Consider the following 24,690-nt stretch of genomic DNA (forward strand, 5'->3'; position numbering starts at 1 on the left):
GAACACGGTCGATGATCCGGTGGAGAATACTTCTCCGGGGAACTCAACGATTCGATCTTTTCCGAGCTGAGCTTCTCGAGCCTACGACCGGTTTGGCTCGAAGCAACTTTTCGACGGAAGTTCCTCGTGGCAGTCGAATCTGTTTAACCAGTTCCTCCAGACTGATTGCTTTGCCATTCAAAGAAACCAATGAGGAAGAACTATATGAAGTCGTGGACAGCCGTCGCTTCGATGTTAGTTTCTTTCGTTTTGGGACTACATTGGAATCGCTGTCGTCACTGTCTATTGCGGTTTGTCTGTTCTGAAATTTGCGATTGGTCGTCGATGCAACCGACTTTGAACCAACCGGTGAACACTCGTGTTTATTTCAGTTACCGTGAGGACGTAATTTGTGATTAGCACCGGTCCCTTTCAAATTGTATCATTATTTATGTACGGTCCTTATATTTTAAACGAAGTTTCACATTCATCTAATGATGACCGATTTTCTTACGAATTATTGATAAATCGATTAACGAACCGAGAAGTAAAATATTTGTAATCGGTTATATCGTGCCGATATAAGGATTAACATCTCCAGAGGATCATCACCGATCGTTTCAAACATGTGATGCACTCTCATTGGTGGAAAAATGACAGCACAGCGAACAAAAAAGAAACGATTAGTTGTTAATCGAGTAATTAAAAAATGGGACACCTCTGATGTAGGTGTGTTTGTTTTGATAAAAATGAGCGCAAAATTTCATCTCTACCGAAGGGGCAGCAAAACCACAAAATTACCTTGAATACAGGGGGGTATTCATTGGATGAAAGGGACCGTGAAAGAGGACACTAAAATAGAAAGTTTTTCTTCCGACAGTTTCATCTTAGTATTTATCTTTGTTTGAACTGTCCGCTTCTGAATCATCCGGTTTAATCTAGATCGGCCCCTAGAACTCCCTTCTCTGCTACCGTTACCGGCTTCCACCAGTCTTACTGCTTCCGCTCTTCGGGAAGCCTCGTCTAGCTTAAAAACTGCTTCCGGCTGCTCATCACCAACAATCAAGTGCAAACATAGTTCTTCGAGGGAACCTCCACGGATAGAAATCTCCTTATACCTTTTGGCAAATTTCTATTGCTGATTATTCATTAAATGTATAAGTCAACTTATTAGAAGACGCCTTGCAAAAAGTTAATGAAGATGAACGACTGGCAACTCTTCCATTTTCTCATAATAACGCTATGAGACAGGCAAAATCGCGTCATCCTCCGCTCTAAGGTAAATGCTTCGAACGAATTGGATAGCAAAGATTACATCCTCAGAAGGGAGGTTTGTGTATTTGCTCAATTTTCTAGGCGTTGCTTCCACCTTTGCTCGAGCGCAGCTCTACTGTGACTGTCGCTTAGATTCAGGCAATGTTGCCAGTCTTCTTGATATGATGTCTTTGCTTTTATGCATTCTTATAGGACCTATATGAATAAAATAATTGATTTTCGTTTCGTGTCCATGCACTAATCATGACGACAAGTCTAACCGCACGTTGCACACAGGATCAGATCCCAACGCTTGCAATCGTCGTAATCACGCCCAAGGTGACTACATAAAGGTGTTCTAATGTGTCAAATTCATGATTCAGCCATGCTGGATTTTTGTATGGGACAGCGATCGAGTTTGATTACAATTTGCTCTAAAACCGAGTCTAAAACCGCACTTTTCCCCCCCATGAGCTCCTCGCCAATATAGTGACAAAGCTCTATCACCATGTATATGCCCACCATGATCACGCTCATACCGTTTCAGCGTCAGGTAATAAATAGTCACCCTAAGACTTTTTGACAGCTATTCATGCTTGGTATATAAAGTTTAAGCTTTGATACAGAGTCTATGTTATAATAAGAGTCCCGCTAAGAGTGAAGCCAGAAGTAGTATCAATCGAACTGTCACAAGCGGGGTACCAAACAAGCAAAGTAAATAAACATTATTGTTCCCACATCCAGTGAACTACAAGTATTGCATTCATTACTGACAATATTTTAGTAATTTTAGATGAAAAAACAATTTTTCGCTTTATTTAGTAAGTACATTGTGGTGTTTATAGGTTAAACCAAGCACGTGTTTGAACTTTTTTCAGGTTCTATAATTGTTTTTGTCTCCCAGAAGCTCCCTTATTGACATGTAATTTTTCACTTCTGAATGAAAGTCATCCGATGCTAACGCAAAAAATCTGGTTGCCGTTTACTTTGACGAAAAATAAATCACTAACCTGATAGTGTAAACTTTAACCTAAGGAGCGTAAACAACGGGTGAATTTGAAAAATGTTTATTTTTTAATCTAATAATTAATTGTATTATTTTTGAGTTGACGGACTACACTACCAAGTAATGTCAAGTCGTGAAGGTTTTGTTGGGCATAATTAGCCTCTTTTTTCTGTTTCGACGTAAGCAGGTTGTACCATAGAGGTAACTCTAAGACCAGGAGGTCCCGAAGAAATGAGCTCAACTTTTTGGCTCGAAACATAGGAAAATCTACTAACCCCTCATTTTATCTGCCAAACTTTCATATCGAATCAAAATAAACATAGTGTATTACTGGAATTTATACTAGAATGGGGTACGTTAGTCGATTTGCTTGGAACCAATAGGCTAGTCAAGTAGTGAGCCAATTTAAAATCGTTAGTTTCGTTGGTTGTACCGTTTTGACAGATGTTGTTTTCGTTTTTACGACACTACACCGGTGTAGTGTAAGCACCGACAAAACGACATGAATGACCATAGCAAAAGCAATAAAATTTCTGACCAAAGCACACTACTGACATCTGGCTCCATGTTCGCGGGAAACATTTAGCTAAGTCATGAACCCGCATGCAAAAATCATGAATTGGTTCGTGTCTGATCTATTCTGGACAAATTATTTTTATCTAGATCAAAAAATCCTATGGTTTTGACAGTTTGGATCACTGCACATTTAAATCGACCGTTTACGAATTTCGGGCATAAGTCAAAATTAAGTGTCATGTCGGTATGTCGGTGGTGTAAACAGCAATAAGCGCGAATCATTGACAGCTCATTATCTTTTGTTTGTAAACAAAGGTGCAATCGATAGCAACACCCTAAATTTTTGCGGTGTTCGGCGGTTCAACACCGGTGTACCCTCATAAACGCGAACCATAACTTGACCTTACCGAAAATGGTTAAAATATATTTCAAAAAACAGAATATTTCCATCTTTTTTATATATTTAACGAATTAATGATGTTCTCTTTTATATATTCAAAGAAGGGAATATTCCCTTCTTTATCATATATTTAAAGAAATAATTATGTTCTCTTTCATATATTAAAAGAAGGGAATACTCCCTTCTTTATCGTATATCCAAAGAATTAATATATTTCCTTTTCTTATATTTTCAAAGAAAGGAAAACGCCTTGATCCATTAAGAAGTTTTTCTATTCTTTTTATATACGCGAAAGAAGATTCCAGGAGTGACTATAATAAACAAAAATAGGCAATCTAATACATGACATACTTTTCCAGTCGTAAGTAACATTCGCACCGATCCGAGAAAAATAAAGTTTTGTTTTGATGACCGAAAAGTTATTCCTATTTCCAATTAAACACATATAATCTCATAGTGATAGCAATGTTTAACATATTTAGCCGGGTTTTAATCATACAAATGCAAATCGCTAGCTTTCATGCTAAGAAATACTGGTTTTTGAGTCAAAAGTTATTATACGTCGTTTGGTGGCCCCTATTGTTACTTAAGTCAAAGTGTATATACCAGGATATTCGGGAGTAGTAGTGGTGTTGCCATGTGGTACACTGAAAAATTGCAATAGCAGGTTAGTCACCAAAGTTTTCGAGCCGCTCCGTCTGTCACTTCGTTTGTGATATTACATCCAAACTGTTGTAACCAGGTCAATCCATCGGTTGTGTAATATAATTGTCCCAGTAAGGTATTATAGAACGAATGAACTTTATTGCCTTACTGGGATAAGTCATCCATACTTCTGAGGGCTGTATTAAACCCTTATCGAAATATGTTTTCCTTTTATGAAATGGACCCTAGATGGACCTTACAGACTTTCATAACCATAACCATTAATGTTCTCAAACCATAAGTAAAAACGTTCAAATATAGTTTTCTTTTCGAAAATGTATGGAGAAAACAAGAATTTTGAATGGTAATGGTTCTTAACAACCCATTATTTGTGAGGTCCGCTTTCAAAAAACAATAATACATAAGGTTAAAACTTTATCACACAAACGTTCATGTAAAGTTCCATAACCATTTCAGTTAAAGTTTAGGAGTGATTATAAACAATTTATAATTATTATCGGTAAGGTCAAGTTATGGTTCGCGTTTATGCGGGTTGGTTTAAAGAGAGAGAATAAACACTTAGTATAAAAATGGATTATACATCGTAATGCATTTTCTTCTTGTATTCAATCCTAGTATTAACTGGGTTTTTTATGTTTAGCTGTCATTAAGCTTTTATGATCATTTTGAGTGAATTGGAAAACAAAATATATAAGGATACATTAAAAGCTATTTATATTCTTTGTCATACATATTTGCAATACATTTGATTTTAATACCGCTACCATCACCAGATGAGTCATCAAATGTCTGGGCCAGCATGCAGGAGATAAGAAGGGTTTTTTCCTTCAGTATTGCCACTTTACTGAGTTTTCACTCGTTAGTAGAGAAGCAGCCTGAAACGGTTATTAACTTCATATCGTTTCGAATGACCTGGCAGATGTTTCAGTTGAGCATAATGGTGGTACATTGCACATTGTTTTTGTAACCTCTCCAATCGGGATGAAGCAACTAGCGAAGGGATTCTTCGTCTTACACGCCTGTATCCAACACGTAAAGTCGAACCGTTGATGGATGGTTTTCTGAACCGCTTCTCCGTCATCGTCCTTGAAAGCACTTTCTATCCGACGCAGAATTCTAAACGAGTGACAACAATCAACATTTCGATCCTTCCTGAGGCTCACTTATACCACCGACGTAGTTGTTGGGTTCATGCTCATACGGGAAATCATCGCTGAAATAGGTAGAGCTCAACCAAATGCATTCCTACAAAACGGAATAATATTTTTGTAATTTGTTTTTTATTGCATTTCTAAGTTACTTACAACTGAAAATGGTCTCTTATTCGGCGATTTACTGTGGAAATACTCGGGAAAATAAGCCTAAAAATCCTCGTTTTACCTTCCATTTATCTTTAATATCTTTCTGGAACTCATACGGAAAAGTAATGTTTTGACGTTTACAGTCCACGTATTCAATCTAGTATAAAAACGACGGAATTTTTATGCAAAACACAGTTTGTTGGCGTTGACGGCGACTCTGTAGCTCTTTACTCCTTTGAGAAAATCCATAAGCAAACGTCAGACTGTGCGTGAAACATGGCGGGCTTTGTACTATCCTTTCACTCCACCGAAAATTCTCATAAGAAACTGTCTATATTTGCTGGAAGAGCAAATTTTTCGACGGTGCCGTCAACGCCAATTCTGCGGTTATATAATTAATAAATTTTAATCTAGCTGTGTTACTATTATTTTTGAGTGTACGCATGGCCCACACTTATTTCATCCCCGCGCTCTTTTAAAGTGCGGAGTCCAGTAAGGTGCAAAATGCGCAATACACTGGAGTCGCTTTTTACGCGGGTGATGCGTACCGCGTAAAAAAAACCGCGTAAATTCCGGAATCCGCGTAAAAAAAAACCGCGTAAATTCCGAAATCCGCGTAAAAAAAGACCGTGTAAAAAAAACCGCGTAAAAAGCGACTCTAGTGTATAATGATAAACCGCGTAAATTCTGATATCCGCGTAAAAAAACCAAAATCCGCGTAAAAAAAAACCGCGTAAATTCCGGAATCCGCGTAAAAAAAAAACCGCTTGAATTCCGAAATCCGCGTAAAAAAAAACCGCGTAAAAAAAAACCGTGTAAAAAAACCGCGTAAAAAGCGACTCCAGTGTAATTAGTTTAATTTTTTCTGAGTGTATATTGTTGAAAAGGTTATTGTCAGTATATTGACATGCGGTTTGGATGTGGCCGGTCACAAATTGTGCATAATCTCCCCTGAAAAGGTACGTCATTAATGCATGATCATCACAAGGGTGTTTTCGAGACAGGCTATCGCGAAATTGTTCGGACGCACAGCGCACGGAACGGCTCAGCAATTAGCTAAAGACTATTAAACAAAAACAGTTGGATTAAGCTTTTGTTCAACTTCCACGGAACGGTAGCACAACTACGGCTGTTCAGTGGAAGTTGTCCACTCGGTCTTAATTTTAGAACGCTTGTTGTAAATTATTTATATTATTAGTATCGAATTACCAAACAACAACCAACTTTAGTCCTATTTAAGCGATGTCTTAACACCCCTGGTAGAGTTTAACATAGGTATAGCATTGGCGTTCAAACATAGGTTATAGCACTACATTAACTTCAATTTCAATTACATTTGTCACGATTTGTAGCTTTTTTTTTAGTTTTCCGTAAAGTGAGTGTCTTTCAAAAAATGTATTCTTCCTTGACCTGGTAAAAAGTGTCAACTATCACAGAAATTCAAAACAACCCAAAATTAAGTTCTTTTCACTCATCTCCCATGTTCCGTACGATAAGCCAAATTTGGGTAAACCGGCTCAAAGTAGTTTGCATTTAAGCACGGCAAAAAAAATTACCCATCGCTAAGTTATTTTCAATTTTTTCTACCCAAAATTAAGTTCAATTAACTCAAATTTGGGTATATCGCATATTACTCAATTTTGGCTTCTTGTACGGAACTAGACGGTTGAGTCGAATCTTTCGTTCTATTTTTGACAACAATAGCGAGAGGAAATGAAACGGACAGAGGTCAAATAACTCAAATTTGAGTTTAAAAAACCCAAGCGGTGGGTAGTTTTGTTTTTCTGTGTACAGACTAACGTACACAAACGAAGTGACAGACGGAGCGGCTCGAAAACTTTGGTGACGCACCTGCTATTGCAATTTTTCAGTGTACCACATGGCAACACCACTACTACTGGATTGTACCACATGGCAACACTACTACTAGATTGAACTAGCATTTTCACCAAATGTACTAGAATGTTTTGGTTCTATCTCTTTCACTCTACTCAAAACTGAAATGCATAAAAAATGACAAAATGATACGCACTCTTTGCACACTGTCAAAGAATCATTGTACACAAAATCAACTTTGTTCAAATCAAAACAAAAAAACTAACCCATCTGGTGGATGATGTCATAAGCTTCCAAGAAAATTCTATTACAGTGAACCACATTATTTAAATGGATTTCTTCGCCAGTTAGTCGTCTGTCACTTCGTTTGTGCTAACGTATCACTAAATAAATACAAATACAAATATAAATTACCTGGGAACCATTTCATCTTTTTGTTCTGCATGTCCGAGACGGCCAATTCCTCCAAAGCCCCAGCTGAAAGCTCTGTTTTTGGAATCAATTGCAACCTAAATATAAATTCAACATTAGAGAAAAAAAATCATTTTAAACCATACGCTAACAATACCGTATGGTTGTTTCCACTGGCAAAATCGACAATTTTGACGTCGTCTGTTGGTGTAACATGACCATCTTTTGTTTTTTCGACATACAGCACAATTTTTTTCGGAGACGTTTCGAAGTGGAATGACATTTTTGTGGATGTGATGAAATACTTTCCTTCTGTATTATGACCCAGTTGACCATACTCAGGCAGTCCGAATGAATACAAGTTACCTTTTATGTCTAATATCATCGAAAAATCAGCGCCACATCCAACTTTTATTACTGGTGGACCAGCATAGTTCAAACGAGTAGCTTTCAATATAGTTGGCTGTGTATTACCAACACCACATTGACCGCTTTTGTTGTCACCACAAGCGTAAACAATTCCTGTGTCAGTTAAGAATAAGGTATGATTCCTTCCACATGCTGCTTGGATAACATTCACATCTTCTAAGCCGCTAACGGGTGTTGGTTTTTCTAATGCCTTTAAATCGGCTTGCCCCAGTTGACCAAACTGATTACGTCCTATGCAAAAAAGAAAAGAAAATGAATAATAGTATTGTCTGATGTAAATTTATGTCACCCCCCTTAAAAAGAAAAAATTTACCCAAGTAATCCAATGTACAGAGATTCGCGGAAATATTATCAGACGATTTAGCAAGTTCTGTTTATAAAAGCCGAAAACACTTGCCGCGGAGCAAAATGTTTCAGCTTTGTACATGTCTATGCTATAGAGATTGCTAAAGTATGATTGTGTCAGTGATTTGTTTTCATCGGGAAAATTTTCCGCTATGATAAAGTGACCAGATATTTTCCGGGCTAATGCGGGAGGCCCTGTCCATAATACTGAGGATGAATAAAAGAACAATTTTTCTAAGGAAAACAACAATTTATTTATTTTAACAAATCTTATGAAAATTTAAACAATTTTTCGGCTGAGTGCACCTTCTTAAGCAAAACATCATTTTATGAAATCATCTTATAAAAACTATCACAAGTCTCATCAAAGTTTTGCCTGACCTGTAGTACAGATTACAAAGTATCAACGGTTAGTTGTGTCTTTTCAGTGGTCCAAATTTTGTTAACTACAGAAAAAACTCGCTCTGTAACAGCATTAGTTCCTGGAAGACACAAAGCAAATTCTACTATCTTTCTGAGGTTTCTAATTGGAATGCCATTTCTGTCGAAATAAATAAATATCTCTACCCATCTGTTCAACTTTTGTGTTGCTCTCTTTCCAACCCTTAATTTTGTCTTCATCACTGTATTTCTTAATATAAGCTACTTCGTCGAAAAGGTCTCGCTCATTTTTATCCGCCTCAAGTAAATCATTATTTCCGCTGATGCAGTGTGCCGTAGTTGACAAAAGTTTTGTTGTTGTTGTTATTGTTGTTGTTCCGATTCATTTTGTTCCTTTTTCTTGAAATGTCATTTCATACCCTTCAGTATTAGTCGAACCCTTTAGAAATGGATCTAAAATGATGCGCGCTCTATCTGGTGGAATTGAAAATAAATAAGAGTGCACTAATTTTCATTTTATAATCACTTTTCAAATGCGGGACGATTTCCGGGACATTTGGTAATCCGGGACGTTTCCGGGACACTTGTAAATGTGGGACATGTAGGATAAATCCGGGACTGTCCTGCAGAATCCGGGACGTCTGGTCACTTTACGCTATGAAGTTTTTTTTTCCCGATGAAAACATTTTGCGTATACGTTATACGTGACCTACGTGACGTAGTGTGCGTACGATAAACGTCAGCAATCTCTATGAGTTAGTTTGTTTACGTTGTCTGAATTCTCATTGACGAGTGCACGGATGGATTTTAGTTCACTCACTCTACAAAAAGTGACACAACAGCGGGCCCTGTTTACTAAAAATGAACACATATGTGTTCATTTTTAGTAAACAGGGCCCCGCTGTTGTGTCACTTTTTGTCGAGTGAGTGAACTCAAATCCATCCGTGCACTCGTCAATTGAACAGGTGCACTATTTTTCCTTAAATTTACACACATAGATTTTTTTGCCGAGAAGGGCACCACCGAGCAGCTCGACATTTTATTTTGCTGGATCTCAGTGAAAAACTTGCCAAGATTCAGCTACGGAAATTTTGCCGAGATCTCAGCTAACAAACATATACATTTTGCTAAATCTTGGCAAGTTTTACATTGAGATCCAGAAAAATAAAATGCCGAGCTGCTCGGTGGTGCCCATCTCAGCAAAAAATCTAAGTGTGTAGAATAGCATTTATTTAATATGAAGTACATTGCCCTGTTTTGCCCTAACCGCGGTCGTGGATTTGCAACAAAAAGTGTAACAATGTGAGTTTTACTAGTTTCCGCCAGCGAGAGGGAACCGAAATCACCGACACCAATAAAAACAAGTGCGCGGGTATTGCCGAGCAACGCGGGTGGCCCACACACTTAAATTTTTTCGCCGAGATTCCAACAGCCGATAATTCTGCAATTTGTTTTGCTGAGATTCAGTGAAACATTTGCGGAGACTCAACTAACAAATTACATTTTGCTGAGATATCAGCTAACAAACAGATATTTTGCAGAGATATTAGCAAAAGTAAATGCTGAGGTTATCGGCTGTTGGAGATTTTACTGAGCTAGATTAAGTGTGCAGGAAAGGGCGAAATCATCTAGTGCGAATTGGACTTTTTGTTGCACGACTGTTTATCGTTGTCGGTGCATTTCGTTGAATTAGCCAATTCTCGGAGTCATTAGAACTAGGTACTAAAATCTGGTGGTTACCCGACATGGAGCCAGAGGCTGCCTTCCCCACACACTTAATCTAGCTCAGTAAAATCTCCAACAGCCGATTACCTCAGCATTTACTTTTGCTAATATGCTCAGCAAAATGTAATTTGTTAGCTGAGTCTCCGCAAATGTTTCACTGAATCTCAGCAAAACAAATTGCAGAATTATTCGGCTGTTGGAATCTCGGCGAAAAAATTTAAGTGTGCACCTTAGTGGACCCCGGACCCTCTAATCAAAGGAACAGGGAATACACCGGACGCCGTTTACCTCAATGGGAAGATAAAGATGGTGATTTCGACAAGTTAGTGATAATGCGTATGGAGGTGACCAAGGGCGAACTCCCTAAGGAGCCCTTCCTGCTGCGTAAGTCTGTCGAGACTTATCTTGGAGTAAAGGTTGAAAGTGCGTACCCTGAAGCCCGTGGTATTTCCTACGTTCTCAAGATGAGGAATAAAAATCATATTGACACACTACTCGAGATCGACCAGCTCGCCAACGGTTTCGGCATTAAGATTTCCGAGCACCCTGTCTTGAGGTTCTCAAAGTTCGTCATCAGTTGTGCAGAATCAATGGAATACTCAGACGAAGACATTAAGACGAACCTGCAGAATCAAGGGATAACTGCCATCAGGAGTATACAAAAACGTGGCGTAGGCGATAATCGAATTAACACCCCGACAATTATCCTCACCCTTGAGGGTACAGTCAACCGGTGGAAACAAACGATTTTAAATTGGCTCACCACTTGACTAGCCTTTTTGTAGTCAAGCGTACCCCATTCTAGTGGAAATTCTAGAACTACACTATGTGTCTTTGGTTTCTTTTGATTCGCTATGAAAGTTGGACAGATAAAATAAGGGGTTCGTGGATTTTCCTATGTTTCGAGGGGTTCGATTAGCTTGGGACCGAAGAGTACCAGAGCTGAGCCAAAAAGTTAAACACGTTTCTTCGGGACCTTTTGGCCTTAGGTTACCTCTATGATAAAGCGGTCCCCAGTACATTGATTTCGGGTGAGTTCGGTGCAAGACACTGCCGTGCTATCCTTCTCCAATGCTCTGTTATGCGTGCTTCGATTTTAGACATACTCGTCTTCATTGTCAACAACCTGCTCCTTTCTGGTAATTGTTCCGGCCAGCATGATATTTTGAGGATAACGCGTGCACGTTGGAGGCTTTCTGTATGCGGTGCAAATCGAATGACCACCAATTGTTCAGACGAAAGTGCCCTACTTACATGAAGGAAGAGGAGATCCAACTATCCGCCAGAAAAACGAGTTTACGAGCTAAAATACACAAAGAAATCTTCTAGAAGTCAAACTCGCTTCCAAAAATCGAGAGAGAGCTAGCATACTAGACACGTACCCTACCAACGATACCACTAACAAAAAAAAAAAATACTTTGAGCTCACGAAACAGAAGGCAGTGAAACCAACTCAGCTCACACAACCTCAACAGTCAAAACCAACACCAAGAAAAAAACAAGCTGAGTTCATCCCAGGTACCGAGTCCGAGTACCAACAACTTGAAGCGCAACCGACCAGCGGTAAGAAGATTAAGAAACAAAACAGTGACGAGACAGATCCAAAACGATTAAAGAATGGCCCGGACACCGAAATTATTATTATTATTTAGCTTTATTAAGGAGGCTTTCAGCCTTGGGCTGGTTCGCCTCCAATCACACCGAAATTAAAACTTCTAAGCTCGGAGAAGAAATCAGTCATAAAATCTGCATCTCCTCTGGATAATGCAGGAGGACGCCGAGGCCCCGTCGGTGCGGACATCTCTCGTCACCTGGTGGCCACCGGAAGATGGACGGAAAAGGAAGTTACCTCCTATACCCTGAGGACAACGTGGGAACGACGACACCTTTAATTGATCAGCATCAAAACAACAGCAAAGAGTTATGGAAAATTTTGAAATCTTTATTAAAACCTAGTAATTGCAACCGCGGTGCAAAACTTTTAATGGCACATTAGAACAATCAGAACAAGTAATTGCATCTAAGTTTAATGATTATTTGGTCGAAAGTGTTACATTGATCAATCAATCCATTGAATGGTCGATGAACCTGACGAAATAAAACAGCCAGTTTATAGTAGTAGTAGATTTAAGAGTTTTCACCCAATTACATTAGATGAACTTAGAGTTATTTGCTAATGTTAATGCTAGAGTTATTCAAGATTGCTTTCATGTCATTGGCCACATCTTTCTGGACCTTATTAATAACTCATTGCAGAATGGACATGTGCCACAAATTTGGAAGGAATCCTTAGTTGTTCCTATTCAAAAAGTTGCTGGAACGATTAAAGCAGAAGAGTTTCGTCCTATCAACATGTTACACACATCAGAGAAATCAGTTGTTAGCAACTTTTTGTTGATACCAGAATAATCAGGATATCGGGAAGGTCATTCTTGTGAAACTGCATTGAATTTGGTGTTAGAAAAGTGGAAAGACAACTTAGAGGGTAAAGATACGACTGTTTTTTTTTGGATCTGAAACGCGCTTTTGAAACAATTTCTAGGCCCTTACAATCACAATCAAGCGTATTGTAGCAGCCCGTAAGCACAAACGAAGTGACAGACGACTAACTGGCGAAGAAATCCATTAAAATAATGTGGTTCACTGTAATAGAATTTTCTTGGAAGCTTGTGCCATCATCCACCAGATGGGTTAGTTTTTTTGTTTTGATTTGAACAAAGTTGATTTTGTGTACAATGATTCTTTGACAGTGTGCAAAGAGTGCGTATCATTTTGTCATTTTTTTATGCATTTCAGTTTTGAGTAGAGTGAAAGAGATAGAACCAAAATATTCTAGTACATTTGGTGAAAATGCTAGTTCAATCCAATAGTAGTGTTGCCATGTGGTACAATCCAGTAGTAGTGGTGTTGCCATGTGGTACACTGAAAAATTGAAATAGCAGGTTAGTCACCAAAGTTTTCGAGCCGCTCCGTCTGTCACTTCGTTTGTGCCGTAAGTATAAGCGTATTGTATCAGCCCGTACAATCAAGCGCTTTGGAATTACGAATACTGCATATAAATGGTTTGAACACTATTAATCTCACAGAACTCAACGGACTGTTTTTAATGATTCTGTTTCCAGTCCCATGGGGAATAACCTTGAAGTGCCCCAGAGAAGTGTATTAGGGCCCCTTTTATTTATTATGTATATTAATGACTTGCGACGTGTTTTACGGTTTTGCGACATTAATCTTTCTGCAGATGATACTGTGTTATTCATTGCAGCTAAGGATTTAGATTATGTCGTTTTACACTTGAATGAAGATTTGCGTTCTCTAAGTAGATGGTTGAAGTATAAGCAGTTGAAATTGAATACAAGTAATACTAAATTTATGGTAATTTCGCGGAATCGATTAAATGAGAACGTCTCTGTTGTAATTGATAATGATCGCGTTCGGAGATTTTTTTCTTGGCGTGATTATTGATTACAAACTTAAGTTCAACTCTCACATTGACAATGTCATGAAGAAAATTGCCAAAAAGTATGGAGTTCTATGTCGATTGAAAAACGATTTAACTATTGATAGTAAAACACAGCTATACAAATCAATCTCATCTCTCCTCATCTAGATTGTTACCCTTCCATTTTATTTCGAGATTACAGCGCTTGCAGTATAAAATAATGCGTTTGATTTTGCGATGTAATAGATTTACTTCCTCAACTTTGATGCTGGACGCTTTACAATGGTTGTCAGTGAAGCAAAGAATAGTATATTTGACGATGGTGTTCATTTTTAGAGAAGTTAACGGTTTGCTGCCTCGATATTTGTGTGGTCGAATTGAAAGAGGAAGTGATTATTATAGATATAATACTAGAAACGCGGATGAAATAAGAACACCACATTTGTTGACTTGTGCTTCAAAGAATTCATTATTTTTAAAAGGAATAATTGTTTTCAATTCGATTCCTAGACACATTAAACGTGCAACAACATTAGCAGAATTTAAGAGACATTGCATTTCACACGTTAAAACTGTCTTTTGAACGGTTACCCAGTGATTTTTTTTTATGAATTGACAATCCTAGTAACAATTTTGGTTTTATGAGGGTTCTGTAGACCATGATTTAGACTTGTAGAATCCTATAAAACCGCCAAAAAAATTGTAATGTTACTTGGGAAATTATGTATCTCGACGAAGTTATTTTTAACGGATTATTTTGTATGGATAGCTGTTATAACGACCAAACGTCGGGCGTCGGGCAGTAAGGTGGTGGACTCCCAAAACCAAGGCCGCCATAAAATTGAGGAGAAAAGCCCAAAGAAAATTGAAACGAGCTCCAAAAAAAAACACCCTGTGGCCTGTTGTGTACTACCTGTGCATTCGAAACACTGTGAATAATCAAATGTCAATTGTTTCAAACACGCAGTTGGTACTTGAGCGGTCCGTTTTCATCTCTTTTTGCCAGTGGTGGCGGGGGGGGGGGGGCACCCCTCACCATCCCTCTCCAAAGGGGGAGTTTGGTAAAGAGAGATGAAAAAACCGATTTGTACCTTCCTTAAAAGTTGTCCTAGCTCGCTATTCTAATATCTATATTCAATCTTCACACTGCCGTAATTTAACGGATCTATCAACTCTATGCTTTCATCTACTCTATCTATCGTATAAAAATTACCACTACAGTCTGTTATTTGAAATTAGCATCTTCAACTATTTAACTTAGTTCAATCATATCGAATGATTAAAAATTATTCCCCTCTTTCTAAAAAATAAGCGTCTGATAGTAATCCCAGTTTAATCATGGTGGATTAGATTGTAGATTATCTTTTTACCCTTCTTACAAAGAAGGGTATAGATATCACTTGAAAAACCGACTATCGATCCGACGCCCGGAGGGCCGAGTGTCTTATACCATTCGACTCAGCTCGACGAGATCGGAACATGTCTGTGTGTGTGTGTGTGTGTATGTGTGTGTGTATGTAACGAAATGAATGCGCTCACGTTTCTCAGCAACCGCTCAACCGATTTGGATAAACTCGGCGCCAAATGATAGGTCTTGTGGTCCCATTGAACGCTATTGAACGGTTTTGGAATCGGTGAACCGGTTCCGGAGATAAAACGTATCAAAACCATCATGCGACACATCAAATTACTACAGAAATCAAAAATAAGATCAATGCAAGTCGTGTTAAGTGTTCCAGACCACATTGGACACACTTGGACATGTTCCGGGTACCCCGGGGAAGTTGCTTGAATATGAATTAAATTAAAACCCATTAAATCACATTAAAATACGATGATAAGGTGATTGGTAGCCTCACCAAATAGACTACACCCGTATATATTCCGGGTACCCCCAGGCAGTGGCGTAGCGTCACTGGATGACACGGGGGTGGAGGGGTTGGTCACTGATAATGACAATAAAATAAATAAACTTGAATAAGTAAGAAGGGTCTGATCACACCATAGGTGGATAAATTCGGGTTTTTGAATAAATTTTAATCATTTTTTATTCTATTAAAAAAAAATTGATTTAATTTTAATCTTTTTTGATTATATATCAGTATTGAAAAAGAATAAAATTTAATACTGGGAAGATTATTTCGATTTTAATCATGCATGATTACTGCCGAAGTAATCATGGCTCAGACTCAATAAGGTGAAGCGGGAATCTGCATACTTTTTAAGCTTTTTTGATTTAATTTATCTTTGAGTGTATGATGGTGGCGTCTATAAATAAAATTATGTCGTTTTCGTTTTTGCGGTGTAGCTACACCGGTGCTACACTGCCGTACACCGAAATATTTTAGGGTGTAGATATAGGATGCACCTTTGTTTACAAACAAATGATGTTGAGCTGTCAAAGACTCGCGCTTATTCCTGCTTACACTACACCGGTGCTACACCGCAAAAACGAAAACGACGTTAGTAATCCTTGCTTGGTGCAAGTGAACATTGAGGACAGAAATTTACAAATGGAGGTAGATTGTGGCTCATCCGTATCTGTAATTTTTGACAATCCAATCCAAATTTATCATTGAATCAATATTGTAATACTTTTATATTTGATTTCAGAGCAGTCAAGTGCTAAATTGCTCGAGTTTTTTCTATAAGACTGTTGCAATTTTTACCCGCTAATATTCTCTTATATTTGCCCAATAAATAAACGAGTCAACCCTAATAAACGGGTACCATACACTAACAATATAATAGATGGTACGACCATACCACACAAAATTGAGATGATATCCCGAATTGGTGGTTAGGCTCTTCTAATGGTTATTGTTTATGCGGGAAATTAATAATTATGAACAAGTTTTCTTTCGAAACCAAAAATGAGATTCAATTTAAAAACAAACCATATTGCTGGCTATACAGCAAAATAATTGATGTTTAGTTTTGCTGGAAAAATCAGTGAAATATTGCTGTTTATACGGTAATGATCTGTCACTTCTACGTCAGTTTGTTTTGCTGGTCGTACAGCTATAATATTTTGCTGGATAGATTGCTGAACTTCCAGCTCGGAAAAATCCAGCAAAATTTTGCTGGTTAACGGCAATAAAAAATGGGTGTGTACCTTACAGATCGAAAGACAAAGTTGAGAATTATTTAGACAAATTGGAAAGAGAAAAAGTTATTACACCGGTGGATACGAGCGAATGGGCTTCACCAATTATTATAGTTATGAAGAAAAATAACGATATTCGTTTGGTCATTGATTGCAAAGTATCGATCAATGGCTCAATAATTCCTAATACTTAGCCATTGCCCACAGTGCAAGATATTTTCGCAAATTTAGCTGGATGCAAGATTTTCTGCGCTCTTGATTTGGAAGGCGCATACACACAATTGGAACTAACGGAAAGGTCCAAGAAATTTGTGGTAATTAATATAATGAAAGGATTATACACATACTTATAACAGGTTACCACAAGGAGCATCTTTAAGTGCTTCTATCTTCCAGCAAGTAATGGATAAGGTTTTGGAAGGGATTGTAAACGTATCATGCTACCTACACGGAGAACAAATTATAGCAGACGCAATTATTTTTCCGGTCAAAATAACTATATTGTTCAATTGTTTTAGAGATAACCCGAAACTATAGTTGATTTGACTATATATAGAGGGCAACAACTATAGTCCATAGTTGGCTCCTCGGTTGGCTCAACTATATTTTTCAGTAGATGAACAAACGCCAAACTTCAAAATACAACTATGCGTTAGTTGATTCAAGAAAACTATTGTTAGAAAAGCAAAATTTTACAATGTTCATTAAACGAACTGCTCTTCATTATCGACATATTAAATAAAGTTTGTTTTGCTTCTTTATCGATCTCAAAAACACAACTGCAAAATCATAAAAAAGTGAACAAGAACATTCAGCTTAGATTTGAACCGTGTTCATCTGCGTGAGAGCCAGCTATCTTATGGCCTGCTCTACGCATCACAAGTTAAAAGTATGTGGATTTATGATGATCACTTGAAACCAAATTATATAAATAAATTAATTTGACAGTTGTTATAATTGATCAAATTATAGTTAATTTGAGTATAAGATGAACAGTTGAATCTATTAGGTAGATAAGATTGATTTGACGGTCAAATTAATGTTGGAATAACTATAGGTTTCTTTCAAACAACAATACTTTTCCATGTGAAAGTAACTATTAGGATTGTTATCTTAACTTAACGAATTTGGTCTCCGTGTAGACGATGTTTTGATTGCAGGAAAAACCCTAGAGGAATGTAAGAGCAAGCTTTTATTAGTATTGGCTAATGCTAATATTAAAGTTAATTTTGAAAAATGTAAGTTTTTTGTATCGGAACTCAACTATTTGGGGCATACTATCAGTGAAAAGTGACTGAGACCGTGTCCTAATAAAATACTAACGATAGAGAAAGCAATTGCTCCAAAAAATGAGTCAGAACTAAAATCGTTTCTGGGGTTGATAAATTATTATCATAAATTCATACCGAACTTGTCTGCTAAATTACATTATTTGTACAATTTACTAAAAAATAATGTGAAGTACGTGTGGGATGACAACTGTCAAAGAGCTTTTGTGGAAAGCAAGAATTTGCTGATTAACGCGATCTTTTTAGAATTTTACGATCCTAAGAAGTCGATAGTTGTGATCTCAGATGCTTCAAGTTATGGTCTAGGTGGTGTAATAGCTCATGTGATAGGTGAAGTGGAGAAGCCAATTACTTTTACTTCTTTTTCATTGAATCTAGCACAAAAAAATATCGTATTCTACATTTGGAAGCTTTGGCACTTGTTTGCACGATAACAAAATTTCACAAATATCTTTATGGACAACATTTTACGGTTTATACGGATCACAAGCCATTAGTTGGAATATTTGGAAAAGCGGGAAAAAAACTCGATATATGTTACAAGACTTCAGCGATTTGTTTTAGATTTGTCAATTTATGATTTTGAAAGAATATACAGGCCTTCTACAAAATTAGGAAATGCTGATTTCTGTTCCAGATTTCCTTTACAGCAAACTATTCCGGAGGAATTAGATTCAGATGTCGTACAAAGCATCAATTTCAGTAAAAACCTACCAATTGATTCAAAAATGATAGCTGAAGGTACAAAAGAACGATGACTTTCTTCAAAAAGTAATATTATTTTTTATGCGAAATGGATGGCCTGAAAGAGTGGACAAGCCTTTTATTGATGTGTTTGCTAATTATTTGGACTTGGAACTAATTGACGACTGCTTACTGTATAAAGACAGAGTAATTATTCCAAAAATATTTCACAAACAAATTTTAAACGTTTTGCATGGTAATCATGCTGGTGTAGTTAAAATGAAACAATTGGCACGTAGCATGGTTTATTAGTTTGGCATAAACGCTGAAATAGAAAAATTCGTAGCAAGTTGCGATGCTTGCAACAGTATGACAATTTCCCATAAACCAAAAGATTTGACCTGCTGGACACCAACTACAAGACCATTTAGTAGAGTCCATATAGACTTCTTCTTTTTTGAACACCGTACATACTTGTTAATAGTGGATAGTTTCTCCAAATGGATCGAAGTTGAATGGATAAAACAAGGGACAGATTGTAACAAAGTTTTAAAAAAGTTGGTGGCCTTTTTTGTGAAATTCGGTTTACCAGATGTATTAGTTTCGGACAGTGGTCCTCCTTTTAATTCCTATGGGTTTACCAACTTTCTTGAAAGGCAAGGAATCAGAGTTATGAAAAGCCCACCATATAATCCTTCAAGTAACGGACAAGCTGAGAGGTTGGTTAGAACTGTTAAAGAGGTCCTCAAGAGATTCCTAATGGATCCAGATGTTATGGAATTAGACATGGAAGACCAGACAAACCTGTTTCTATTTAATTTTAGAAACAATAACTTAACGAAAGATGGGCATTTCCCATCTGAAAGAATATTTAGCTATAAACCAAAGACTATATTGGATTTAGTAAATCCTTAAAAGAATTCTAAAAACCAACTTTACGTACCAGAACCAGATGATGAAATCTACGTTGATCATCAAAGCGGAGATATCCCGGAACATTTAAATGATGTTTTCAACAATCTGATAGCTGGAGATGAAATCTGGTACAAAAATCATAATCCTCATAACCCTGCCAGATGGATTAAAGCCACGTTTATTAAAAGGTACTCTCATAATATCTTTCGGATACATATTGGAAGCGTCAGCGCAATGGCGCACCGGACACAGATCAAAATCTGTAAAGAAGGAGTACTTTGGCAAAGGCCGAACGTTATGATCCGGAGGCAGGAGAACAACACGAATAGTGGCAAACCGATGATTCTCGGGGACGAGCCCGCCGCCGGTGAGTCAGAGCAGAAAGAGGCTTCAAAAAGGCAGAAAATGAAAATACCAAAATTCGAATAACAATACGGAACCGAGAAAGTCTAATGTCGTTTTCGTTTTTGCGGTGTAGCACTGGTGTAGTGTAAGCAGGAATAAGCGCGAGTCTTTGACAGCTCAACATCATTTGTTTGTAAACAAAGGTGCATCCTATATCTACACCCTAAAATATTTCGGTGTACGGCAGTGTAGCACCGGTGTAGCTACACCGCAAAAACGAAAACGACATAAGCGTGCTAGAAAATCAATGCGCTCTGAGGTTTTTCATTATAATTGATTATGTACTGTAAGTTTTCGGATTAACTTTGGATTAATTAATACCTGAATTTGAAAAGAATTTGAAACAACTTCTTTATTTAGTGCGATAGTTTATTTGACAAAGTCAATATCAGATTATTATATTGTAAACTCTGAAAGGGGGAGAATTGTTGTTTACTACCTGTACATTCGAAACACTGTGAATAATCAAATGTCAATTGCCATATGTTGAATTCGTACGCACCTTCGGTTGAGCCGACGGGCTCTGTATGAAACGAAAATATAATAGACCTTCAGTCTAATCTGAAACTTACACTCGAGTGGTTCATATTATTTAACCGGGAAAGACATCATCCACCTCTTATTACGATTCGCCTGCGGATATAAAATGGCCGAGGCTATAGCTGCAGACTACAGGTTAAAATCTGAACTTTAGTAAGGCCTTTGACAGAGTAGACATTCCCTTACTTCTTTTTAAATTAAAACGTTTAGGTATGACAAGTACACTTTTAAAATGGATTGGATCATACTTGACAGAAATAATACAGATGGTCCACTTTAAACGAAAAATGTCCTCGCCAGTTAATGTTACCTCGGGAGTTCCACAGGGATCTCATTTAGGTCCTTTATTATTTATTTTATTTGTGGATGACATGAAGTTTGTGTTGAATCTCTTAAATGTGCTCATAGGGTAGAGCGCTACTTCGTCGTAATCGCCCATTTCCGTTCTATCGATCAGAAAAGATCAATATTATCAATTATTTCACCGTTAGTTCATTAGCTACAACATAAATCCTGTTAGAGCGCAATGTATGAATATTTACGCTCATTGTTCTCAAAACAAAAGAAGCGCTCCTAGCGAATCTCCTTTTTCTACGTTTATCCGTAGGACGAAGAAAATCTAATGGCGTTTCAATGCGTTAGGACGGAATTGAAACTCGTAGAACGAATTTAGAATCAAGAAGCAGTGTTAGATTTTAATCAATATCTCAACAATTGGTGACTCTTTATCAAATCCAAAGGAAAGGTGAATAAATTTAAAAGTAATTTTTGACAGAAATATTCCATTTTTTGTTTAAACTCGTTCAGAGGAGAGAGGTGAAGCGCGGGGTGTGCTTAGTAGGACGGAAATTAGATCAAAAACCCTATATGCTGACGATATGAAACTGTACATGGAAATCTTTAACAATTCTGATTTGCTACATTTAAAAAAATAAATTGATGTTTTCTACAATTGGTGCGTTAAAAGTCTGCTGGATATTAATGTTAAAAAATGCAACATTATATCTTATTCAGAAAACACACTACTCTAGATTTTACATGTACTCTAGGAAACCAGCTAGTTGTAAGGTGCGATAAAATTAGAGACTTAGGAGTAATTCTTGACTCGAAGTTGACATTTGTAAATCATGTGAATACCACAATTCGCAAAGCAAATAATATGTTGGGATTCATAAAAAGATTTAGTTATCATTTTAAAGACCCATATACCATCAAAACACTTTATATAGCTTACGTCAGATCAATTCTCGAATATTGCAGTGTGGTTTGGGCTCCATACCATGAAACTTATATAATTCGTATAGAATCAGTTCAAAAACAGTTTTTGTTATTTGCTCTTAGGAAACTAGGCTGGACCTCTTTTCCCCTTCCTTCTTATGAGTCCCGTTGCATGTTGATAAACATTGAAACACTTAAGAAACGAAGATAAATTTTCCTTTATTAATGATATAATCTCACAACGCGTAAATTCAGAAAAATAATAGCAAGCTTAATTTTTTACGTACCATCACGCATGTTAAGAACTCGAAATGTATTTCAACTGTCACCTCACAGTTCGAATTATGGTATGAATGGACCAGTCAATAGAATGATGATAATGTATAATAATTATTGTGAGCGTATAGATCTAACGATGCCTAAAGATACAGTAAGGAGAACACTAACTGCTAGGATTTCATCTCGTTAAGTTTAAAACAATTTTTATTTTTTAGATATTTGTATATGCAGTCTACATTTATTGACAATTTCCAATAAAACGTATGTTTTAAAATAGCATGTAAGGCAACAGCACTATTGTAAAACGGTCTACACTGATTGACGACAAATAAATAATTAAATAAAATGCAATGTTTGCCGGGACACAACTCGTTCCGCCAAGCGTAAAATATTGGATGACTTCCTGAAACGCTTTCAACACAGGAAGTGGCACCACTAGGGATCCGAAGGAAATTGCGAACATCTGTTACAAAAGTTCGAGGCGATACCGACAAAATGCGCCACCAATTTTTTCAAGTATATCCCGTTTATGGTAACCAATTACCCAACTCATCATCTGTTATACATCCTCTCTCACGGCGTTATCAAAAACATCGATAAGAAGAGATCGATTCCTGTCCACACAGCATGAACAAATACCCATAGTAGACAATGGGACGGGTATTGTTTTTAAAGTGCTTCCAACCGGTGGAAACTAACGATTTTAAATTGGTTCACTATTTGACTAGTCTATTGGCCCCAAGCAAATCGATTAACGTACTTCATTCTAGTCGAAATTTTAGTACTACACTATGTTTGTTTTATTTATTTATTTGTCGTCAATCAGTGTAGACCGTTTTACAATTTTACTTAAACGCTAATTGTTACAATTTTACTTCAATTTACAATTTTACTTTACGTTTATAAAAGCAACCATAGCGAACTTCATAAGATGGAAGTGGAAAACTCGTCCAACCCAACTTTCTTAGAGCAAACAACAAAGAACTGATTTTGAACTAATTCAATGCGGTTTACATGTGTATCATGATCAGTGCTGAGATTTGTCATTGTCAATGACAAACTTTCGCACGATATTGACAAAATTGTTGATAAAAAAAATCTTCGTCAAAATCTCATTCATTTTTTCGTCAATGACAAAGATTCACCTGGTAACAAAAACTGTAATTTCGTGCATGATTGTTATCCAAGCAGTTCAGGACGTAGATGCTTGTTCACTTTAACGGCTCCATGTAATTGTTTTACTGAAGTCATTTAATTTCGTTACAAATTTAGCTAATAATAAAATCTGCACATGTTCGTCACTGACAGCATTGTCAATGACAATTGACATGGTTTGCCTTGACGATGACTGTTAGCTCAAATGAGTGACCAAAGCAGAATTTTGAATATCACCGTGTATTGTCGAGATTTTGCAGCACTGATAAGATATGGAGCCCAAACTATGATACAATATTCGAGAAGAGGCCTCACATATGCTACGTAACGTGTTTTGATTGTGTAGGGGTCATTGAAGTGCAAACTAAATCTTTTAATGAACCCGAGCAGGTTGATTGTTTTGTAGATTAGAGATAAACTAGCCTAAGGCTAAAAATCTCTTTAATAAAGCCTTTAAAAAAAATAAATAAATGTTTTGTAGATAATGTTATTGTAGTGGTCAGCAAAGGTTAACTTGGAGTCGAGAATAACACCTAAGTCTCTGTCTTGATAGGATCTTTGGATTGTTTTCTGGCCAAGAGTTATTGTGTCGTGTATTACAGCGTGATTCAATTGATTCGATATGAATATTTGACAGATAAAATGAGGGGTTCGTGGATTTTACTATGTTTTGAGGGGTGCATCGATTAACTTGGGGCCGAAGAGAGTACCAGATCTGAGCCAAAAAGTTGAACGTTTCTTCGGGACCTTCTGGTCTTGGAGTTATCTAAACATACCAAATGAAATATTGAAGTCTTATCTGGTTTTTTTTTTTAATTACCGAACAGGTTTGGGCTGAAGGGTCTTCGACTTCTATGAAACGTCGCCCATAGGTATAGTTCATGGATATATTAACAAAAGTAAATTTCAAAAAAAAAAAAACGGTTGCAAATTTTTCCGGAATACCTTAGTTAAAGTTTTCCGATTTTCTCGGACACCACCAACTTCAAAAAATAATAACTTTTGAACCAAGCATTGCAAGTCAAAGTCAATTAACAAAAAGTACAGTTGAAAACGAATTTATCATGAAAGTTTTCACCATTAAAGAAAATCCAAAAGAAAAGCTGTGGAGATTATCGTCTGTATCATGGATTGTTATCAAGCTTTATAAGCTTTTTTCGGTGAACATTTTAAGATGATATCTTATACCGTTATTGAGATATGCCCAAAAAACTGATGACCGGTCTAGCACTTTTCTCCTCGCACACCGTCCCACAGTGGTTCCCCTTAGAACAAAAGTTGGCCAAAACCTCAAAATTGTTGCTAATAGGCAAAAAACAGTTGAAATAGATGTTGTTTAGCTGTACGAAGAAAACTTGACAATCAAGACGTCACAAAAAGGAGTAAAGTAGAACCAAAACCAATGCA

General features: G+C 37.1%; 1 protein-coding gene across 1 annotated transcript in view; it reads right to left on the minus strand.

Moving 5' to 3' along the window:
- LOC135707023 (protein RCC2 homolog) overlaps positions 1–24,690 on the minus strand; it is a 48,514-nt gene that overhangs the window by 4,822 nt on the left and 19,002 nt on the right. The window contains exons 4-5 of the mRNA XM_065228746.1: positions 7,527–8,029; positions 7,373–7,467 (exon numbers count right to left, since the gene is read on the minus strand). Of these exons, the coding sequence (XP_065084818.1) occupies positions 7,373–7,467; positions 7,527–8,029 (598 nt within the window). The remainder of the gene's footprint in view (positions 1–7,372; positions 7,468–7,526; positions 8,030–24,690) is intronic.

This window comes from Ochlerotatus camptorhynchus, unplaced genomic scaffold (genome assembly GCF_037179485.1).
Source record: "Ochlerotatus camptorhynchus isolate MF236.1 unplaced genomic scaffold, CSIRO-AGI_Acam_v1.1 ptg000301l, whole genome shotgun sequence".
In the NCBI taxonomy this organism is placed as follows: Eukaryota; Metazoa; Arthropoda; class Insecta; order Diptera; family Culicidae; genus Ochlerotatus; species Ochlerotatus camptorhynchus.